The sequence below is a fragment of the Nesoenas mayeri genome (assembly GCF_963082525.1).
Source record: "Nesoenas mayeri genome assembly, chromosome: 17".
Classification (NCBI taxonomy): Eukaryota; Metazoa; Chordata; class Aves; order Columbiformes; family Columbidae; genus Nesoenas; species Nesoenas mayeri.
This window is the reverse complement of record NC_137565.1, coordinates 12,535,250-12,543,796: the sequence shown is the minus strand read 5'-3', so window position 1 is coordinate 12,543,796 and position 8,547 is coordinate 12,535,250. Positions and strand designations below refer to the sequence as shown.

At 64.5% G+C, this 8,547-nt stretch overlaps 1 protein-coding gene across 1 annotated transcript; it reads right to left on the bottom strand.

Moving 5' to 3' along the window:
* Nucleotides 1–397: 397 nt before the first annotated feature.
* GAS2L1 (growth arrest specific 2 like 1) lies at nt 398–8,321 on the bottom strand (the record flags this gene model as incomplete). Its single annotated transcript, XM_080355007.1, has 5 exons — nt 398–1,502; nt 3,393–3,672; nt 4,672–4,768; nt 5,670–5,777; nt 7,677–8,321. The coding sequence occupies 5 exons, from the start codon at nt 8,319–8,321 to the stop codon at nt 398–400; spliced, it is 2,235 nt and encodes a 744-aa protein (XP_080211133.1).
* Nucleotides 8,322–8,547: the final 226 nt, after the last annotated feature.

Sequence of the window (8,547 nt, the reverse complement as noted above, 5' to 3'; positions counted from 1 at the left end):
GAGGAGAAGGCCAAGAAGAGAGGACGACAAAAAGAAAAGATCGAGAAGAGCGGGTTGCTCTCCAACCTTATTCCCGAGCGGTTGGGACACAACTTTCTGCTCCGGCCACCATCACCATGACCATGTCATGGCCACCATCCATGGAGCTGCTCTCCATGGGGACTGGGGTGCACGCTGGGCGCTCTGCACCCCCCTGGGCCTGGGGGCTCCTGGCACAGCCCAGGCACCTGCCAACAGTCACCGAGTCCTGCCTCCCCAGCCACCTTGGTCCATGGTCATGGCCTGGCCGGGGCCTCTCCATGCAGGTGCCATCACCAGCAGCAGCTCCATGATGTCCCCTGGGGGGTCGTGAGGGCTTCTCCGCATTCTGCCACCCATGGCCACGAAGCTGGGTGTCTCACGGCCAGTTGTCCTCGTCCAGCGCCCCATGCTCGTGGGGACCCCAGGAGAGGACGCTCTGCAGAGCCCCCCAGGGCTGGGGGTGGCCGGGAGCAGCTCGTGGGGGGGCTGCCCCATAGCCCCGTGGGGTGGGGATCCTGGACGGCTTCTTGTGGGGCTGCGTGTCCAGCCGGGGCTTGGCCCGGGGGCGCGGGGACATGGGGGGGACGGAAGGCACGGGGGGGGCGCCCGCCGGGGCGGGGGGCGGCTCCTCCAGCTCCTCCTCCCCCGCCGCCCAGTCGGTGTCGGACTCGGGCCCCCCCCGGCTGTTCCAGGGGGCCGGGAAGCAGCTGCTCTCGTCGGAGGAGCTGGAGAGGACAGTCCGGAGCCCCGTGTCCCCCAGCCCGGGGGTCACCGCGCCCGGGGCGGGGCCGCCCCCGTTGCCGCTCCGCCGGGTGTCGTCGGCGGGGGGGCCCTGCTTGCCGAACACGCTGAGCGAGGAGGACGAAGAGCTGGACGAGCAATACGCCGAGTCGGCGGGTACCGGGGGCAGCAGCGGGGGGGTCTCCCCAACCTCCAGCTCCGCCATCAGCCGCGTGTTGGCCAAAAACTCCTCCTCCAGCCGCCGGAACAGCCGCTGCTCCTGCCCGGGCTCCAGCGGCGCCCGCAGCCGCCGGCCCAGCTCCTCCAGCTCCCGCTGCAGCTCCTCCCCGGGACCCCCGTCCCCGGGACCCCCGCCCAGGGAGCAGCGGCGCCGGGGGGCGGCGGGCCGGGCCGGGGGGCGGCCGCGGGCCGGGCTGGCGGGCCGGGGGGGCTCTGCCCGCGCCCACGAGTGCTGCCCGTCCCGCCGGCGGCTGATGAGCAGCAGCGGCTGCGGCCCCGGGGAGCCGCCGGGGGGGCCGTGGCTGCGGGCCCGGGGCGCAGCTCGGCCGGGGCCGTTGGGGACCCGGGAACGGCCGCGCTCCTCCGGAACCGCCCGGGGAGGTTGCGGGGGGGCGCCCCGGGAGGGGTCTCGGCGGCGCGGGGGGGCCCCGTCCCGCGGGCCCGGGGGCGCGCTCTGCGCCGAGGACGCGGAGGAGTCGCTGTCGCCGGAGCAGCGGCGGGAGCGGGCGGGGTCCCGGGGCCTGGGGGAGAGCAGCGATGGGGGGTGCACAGCCCGGGGCACCCCCGGGGCATCCCCCGGGGCACCGGCATCCTCAGCCCCGTTACAGACTCACTGAACACCCCGCTGCCCCGCACTGCAACCCCCCCATTGCACCCCCCCCATTGCACCCAACATTGCAAACCCCGTTACATACCCCCTTGTAGCCCCCCCACTGTACTCCCATTGGCTCCCGTTTGCTCCCCCATTGCACACCCATTGTACCCTCCATTTGCCCCCCCATTTCCCCCCCGCATTCCATTGCCTATTTGCCCCCCTCATTGTGCCCCATTGCACACCCATTGTACTTCCTCATTTGCCCCCCCCCGCCCCCCATTTCCACCCTGTTGTGTCCCATTTGCACCCCCCCCCATTGTCACTCCATTGCACCCCCATTGTACCCATTTGCCCCCCCACTTTTCCTCATTGCACCACTGCCCCCATTGCAGCCCCCCCATTGCACACCCATTGTCCCCATTGCAGCCCTCTGTTGCCCCCCATTATTCCCCATTGCACACCCATTGTCCCCATTTATCACCATTGTCCCCATTGCCACCTATTCCACTCCCCATTGCAGCCCCCATTGCCCCCCCACTGCCCTCCCCACTGCAGACCCCACTGTCCCCATTGCCCACCACTTTTCCCCATTGCACCATTGCCCTCATTATCCCCACTGCAGCCCCCCAACATTGCACACCCATTGTACCCCCCAGTTACCCCCCACTTTTCCCCATTGCACACCCATTGCACCATTGCCCCCCATTATCCCCATTGCAGCCAACCCATTGCCACCCATTCCAACCCCCACTGCAGACCACATTGCCCCCCACTGCACCCCAATTTGCTCCTCTATTCCACCCCCATTGCATTCTCCATTAGCCCCGTTATCCCTATTGCAGCCTCCCCCATTGTCCCCCATTATCCCCATTCCAGACCCCCATTTCCCCCCTTGTCCCCATTCATCACCACTGTCCACATTGCACCCCCAATTGCCCCCATTTGCCCCCCCCTTTTCCCCACTGCACACCCATTGTACCCCCCACTGCACCATCAACCCGTTATCCCCCTCGCAACCAACCCATTGTCACCCATTCCACCCCCCCCTTGCAGACCCCACTGCACCTCAATTTGCCCCTCTATTCCACTCCCCCATTGCACTCTCCATTGTCCCCCATTGTCCCCCCTTGTCCCCATTCATGACCATTGTCCCCATTGCCACCCCACTGTCCCAATTGTCCCCATTTACCGGCCCCACTTTTCCCCATTGCACCATTGCCCCCCATCATCCCCACTGCACCCCTCATCGCCCCCCATTATCCCCATTGCAGCCAACCCATTGCTACCCATTCCACCCCCCTACTGCCCCCCAATTTGCTCCTCTATTCCACTCCCCCATTGCACTCTCCATTGTCCCCCATTATCCCTATTGCAGCACCCCCATTGTCCTCCCTTGTCCCCATTCAACACCATTGTCCCCATTGCCACCCCATTGTCCCAACTGCCCCCATTTGCCTGCCTCACTCTTCCCCATTGCACACCCATTGCACCATTGCCCCCCCCATCATCTCCATTGCACCCCCCCATTATCCTCATTGCAGCCAACCCATTGCCACTCCCCCACTGCAGGCCACGTTGCCCCCCCCACTGCACCCCAATTGCTCCTCTATTCCATCCTCATTGCACTCTCCATTACCCCCCATTATCTCTAGTGCAGGGCCCCCATTGTCCCCCCTTGTCCCCATTTATCACCATTGTCCCCCCATAACGAGGAAAAAGGCCTCCCGTGCGGCTGAGCAGCTGTGGGTTCCCATAGCTATTGTGCTTCCATCCCCTGTCCCCATCATTGTCCCCCCAGCACCCATGGGTGCCCTACCTGCTCCCCCCGGCCACCCGCGGCTCCATGGGGCTCCTCGAAGGGCTGGCAGATCCAGACGAGGGTCCCAGACCCCCTCCCCTTGGGGGCAACCCATCGTGCTTGGCACCGGCCGGTGGCTTCGGGACGTCCCCAAGGACCTTCTGTTGGTGGCCACCACGCTCTGTCCTGTTGTCCCCAGCGCGGGGCCGGCGGGGGGTGCTGGGGCTGGGGGAGAAGCTGCGGGGGGCTGGTTTCTGGGGGGAGAAGCCGGGGGTGCGGGGCTGGGGCAGGCGGTGAGCTGGAAATGGAGATGTGGGGGGTCAGGGTGGGGGGAACCGCTTGTCACCCACCCACCTTTTCCACCCTGGGGTTTCCCAGGTTAATCAGTTTGGCCAAACCCACGTTTGTCCTCATGCACTGATTTGTTTCCCCTATCAGCCGGATCAGCACCCCAGCCCAGTGAAACGTGGTGAGGGGGGTGACAGGCTGGGGAAAAATTTAATAAACTATAACAAGGGCAAGTGTAGAGTCTTGAATGTGGGCAGGAACAACCCCAGGTTCAGTGTAAGTTGGGGAATGACCTATTAGAGAGCAGCGTAGGGGAAAGGGACCTGGGGGTCCTGGGGACAGCAGGGTGACCATGAGCCAGCACTGGGCCCTTGTGGCCAGGAAGCCAATGGGACCTGGGGTGGGTTAGAAGGGGGTGGTCAGTAGGTCAGAGAGGTTCTCCTGCCCCTCTGCTCTGCCCTGGGGAGACCACACCTGGAATCTTGTGTCCAGTTGTGGCCCCTCAGTTCCAGCAGGACAGGGAACTGCTGGAGAGAGTCCAGCGCAGCCACCAAGATGCTGCAGGGAGTGGAGCATCTCCCGTGTGAGGAAAGGCTGAGGGAGCTGGGGCTCTGGAGCTGGACAAGAGGACACTGAGGGAGGACTCATTGCTGGGGATCAAGATGGAAAGGGGCAGTGTCAGGAGGATGGAGCCAGGCTCTGCTGGTGACAACCAGGGACAGGACAAGGGGCAATGGGTGCAAACTGGAACACAGGAGGTTCCAGTTAAATCTGAGAAGAAACTTGTTGGGGTGAGGGTGGCAGAGCCTGGCCCAGGCTGCCCAGGGGGGTTGTGGAGTCTCCTTCTGTGCAGACATTCCAACCCGCCTGGACACCTTCCTGTGTAACCTCATCTGGGTGTTCCTGCTCCATGGGGGGATTGCACTGGATGAGCTTTCCAGGGCCCTTCAACCCCTGACATGCTGTGACTCTGTGGCACAGGCCATGGGGGGTTCCCTGGGACACTCACCGAGGGAGGAGCAGCGACACGGGTCGTGCTTGTCCAGATAATGTTCCAGTGTGTCCCAGCCGCCACCAACACGCACCATCACGTGGCTCCTCAGCACCTGGGGACAGCCCTGCCCGTCACCCTGCCTGGTCCCCATTGCACACCCATTGTACCTCCTCATTTGCCCCCCCACTGACCCCCATTTCCACTCTGTTCTCTCGCATTTGCTCCCCCATTGTGCCACATTGCACCCCCATTGTCCCCATTGCACCCCCCATTATCCCCATTGCACACCTACTGTCCCCATTTATTGCTATTGTCCCCATTGCATCCCCTCACTGCAAACCTCATTGCCCCTCCACTGTGCCCCCATTGCCCCCCCCAATGCCTATTTGCCCCCTCATTGCACACCCATTGTACCTCCTCATTTGCTCCCCCATTGCCCCCAATTTCCACCCTGTTGTCTCCCATTTGTCCCCTCATTGTCACCCCGCTGTCCCCATTTGCCCCCTACTTTTCCCCATTGCACACCCATTGCACCCCCCATTATCCCCATTGCAGCCCCCCATTCACACCCATTGTCCCCATTTATCACCATTGTCCCCACTGCAGCCCATTTATTTCCCATTTGCCCCCCATTGTACCTCCCCATTTCCCCCCCACTTTTCCCCATTGCACACCCACTGGACCCCCTCATTTGACCCCACATTGCCTCCCCATTGCGCTCCACACTTTTCCCCATTGTACCCCCCATTGCACCATTGCCCCCCATTGCCACCCGTTCCACTGCCCCATTGCCCATCACCCTGCCAGGCCCCCAGGACATGGCCAAACCCCCCAACTCCTGGGGGTGCAGCTGCACACACTGGCCATGAACAACCCCCCATGTCCCCAATCTGGGGCAGCTTATGGGGAACCCACCCCCCCATGCGGTCCCCTGGGTCCCCACTGCACTGAGGGGCGGGGGAGGAGGAGCGCTGGGGGGCCCGGGGGGACGATGGGGTGAGCGATGCTCTTACCCGGACGAAGATGAGGGTGCTGGAGTCACCCACTTTGTATTTGCCCTCGGAGACCTTGACCATGGGGAACTGGGAGGGGCAGGAGCAGCAGCCCAGGATCTCCCGCACCTGTGGCACAGCGGGGAGGGGTCTGTGGGGCACGGACCCCCCGCTATAGGGGTCCTGGGGGGGGGGGGTTCCCACAGACACTCACCCCCCCGCAGGCTAAGAATGGGCACAACTCGCTTCATCTGCTGCCAGCACCGCTCCATGGAGCCCACCCACTGCAGGACCCCTGGGTGCGGGGGGCTCAGCTGCCCCAAAACTGGGGGGGAGGAGCCCTGCTAATCCCCTCCATGGGAATTTGCCCCCCCCAGCACCGCGCTATGGGGCAGGGACCCCCAGCTGCACCCCACAGCCATCAACAGGAATCTTTAACACCTGGCACCACTGAAAAGCCAAAGGGAGGAGTTGGGGGGCCACGCGGGGGACCCCCCATCGCCGTGGGGCTGCAGGACCGTGCTGCCCGTTCCCTGCCCGTTCCCTGCCCGTTCCCTGCCCGGGCGCTGGGCTGACGTCAGGGATTAGGCCGGTTGCCGCGGGGGGACGCGGGGACGCGGCCGCATCCTGCCCGGCGGGGGGACAGCGAGGGGGAGTTATTAAAATACTGTTCAGTGTTTTTCAGTTCTGCTTTCTGCCCGTCGCAGGGTCCCGCGGGGCAGGATGCGGCCGCTCCCGCTCCCGCCCGGGTAGCAGCCGGGTGACACTGTCAGCGCTAACCGGGGAAACTGAGGCACGGCGGGGGGGTCCTGACCCTGCTGCCAGCCCGGGGGGGGCGCAGGGACCCGCCGGGCTGGATCCGGCACCGTCAGGCTCCTCCCCGGCTCCAGCGCTGTCCATAAAAGCCGATGGCGAGGAATTACGCAGCCCGGAAAAATGCAGCCGGGCTTGGCAGCGCCGGGCTGGGGGGCTGGGGGGGCTCGGGGGGCAGCAGCGGAGGAGGGGGCCCCCGCTTTGCAGCAGCATTGGGGGTGTGTGGGGTGCAGGATGCTCCCCCCCTTCCCGAGTATGGCGGCTGCGACTTAATGAGGAATCGGGGTTTCAATTAAAAAACGGCTTTGAGCTTAGGGAGTCAGGGGAGGGCAGACCCCCCTGACCCCCCCGTGTGTCCCCCCCCGGGTCACCCCTCCCATCCTGCATTAATCCGCTGCCTCGTGCGCGGGCCGGATCCTGCACCCAGCGCGGCGTTAATCCCTGCTGAGCCTCCCAGGTGGGGGGGTCCCTGCACCCCCGCTCGTGGAGGGGACACCCCCCCAACACCCCCCATGGTGGCTGTGAGCCACATGGTGTCCCCATGTCCCTCTGTCTGTCCCGGGGACACCAGCACAAGGTGCTGGGGGGGGAAAGGGGTAGATGGGGCGGGAGCAGGTTCCCAGGATAGGGACACCGTGTCCCCCCCACTGTGGGGTGGAAGTGGTGGGGTGGAGGTGACACCCGTGTCCCCCCTGTGATGATGGTCACGGCCACCAGGATAACCTATGGGAGGCTCCACAGGGCAGCGGGGCCTGGCTGGGCGGCCAAGGACCTCCCACGGGCCATGGAGAGCCTGGTGGGTGGAGAAGGACGTCCCATGGGTTGGGCAGAGAGGATGGACCATAGAGACAGACAGGACCTGCTATGGACCATAGAGGCCTTGTTGGGTGGACAGACAGGACCTGCTATGGACCATAGAGGCCTCATTGGGTAGACAGACAGGACCTCTCATGGAGCATAGAGGTCTCGTTGGGTGGACAGAGAGGACCTCCCATGGAGCATAGAGGTCTCGTTGGGTAGACAGAGAGGACCTCCCATGGAGCATAGAGCACCCACTGGGTGGACAGACAGGCCCTCCCATGGGCCATAGAGACACACAGATGCTCCGATAAGCCATAGAGAACCTGTTGGGTGGACAGACAGGATCTCCCACAGACCACAGAGCCCCCATTGAGTGGACAGACAGGCCCCAAGGCTCCCAGGGGAGCATCTCACCAGCTCGTCCAGGTTCTTCAGGTCGCAGAGGGCGATGGGCCGGGCCCGGCCAGGGTAGGGTGATGCCTGGTGGTCCCGGATCTCCTGGCGCGTGCCCAGCACGCCGAAGGCCATTTGGTCCCTCATCTCCTCCTCGATCTCCTCCTCCATCTGGATCAGCATGGGGGCCAGCATGCCAAACTTGGAGCCCCTCCTGGCCACCTCCAACAAGCAGAGGACAAAGTTCTTCTCGTTCTTCTTCAGCACCAAGTCGTTGGTCTCGAACATGAGGACGTCCTGGATGCCGAGGTCCTGCCGGCACCACTGGATGAAGTTGGAGACGTTATCCCGGGCGACGAAAGAACCGGGCGCCACGTTCTTGGCTTGGAAGACGACCTCGTTCTGGGGGACGCGCATGCGGGCGGCCACCTCGGGGTGCCGCTGCTGGAAGTCCAGGGCGGTGCGGTTGACGTTGTTGGCGTGGCGGCAGAGGTGACAGCCCGTCTCCAGGCTCTCCAGGAAGGTGTCCACCTGGATGTCCAGGTCGTAGAGGGTGTTGAACCACTCGGCCAGGTCCTCCTTCATGGCCTCCAGGTACTCCTCGCTGGAGCGGAAGGGACGGATGCTCTTGGAGGCGGCCGACTGGATGTGGCTGGGGTCGGCCATGGTGAGATCCCTGCGGGGTGGGGGGACAATGGGCACCATTACGGGCAGGCAACACCCCCCCAGCTTGTCCCCAAGCAGTTTGGCCACCTGGTGTCCCTCCTCCAAGCCCTGGTGACCCCTGTGTGCCTCAGTTTCCCCCATCCCTTACCTGTGGGCAGGAGGGTCACCAACATCTCCTGAACCTGCCCGTTCCCTGCCAGGACCTGCAGCACCAGCACCCTGTGTC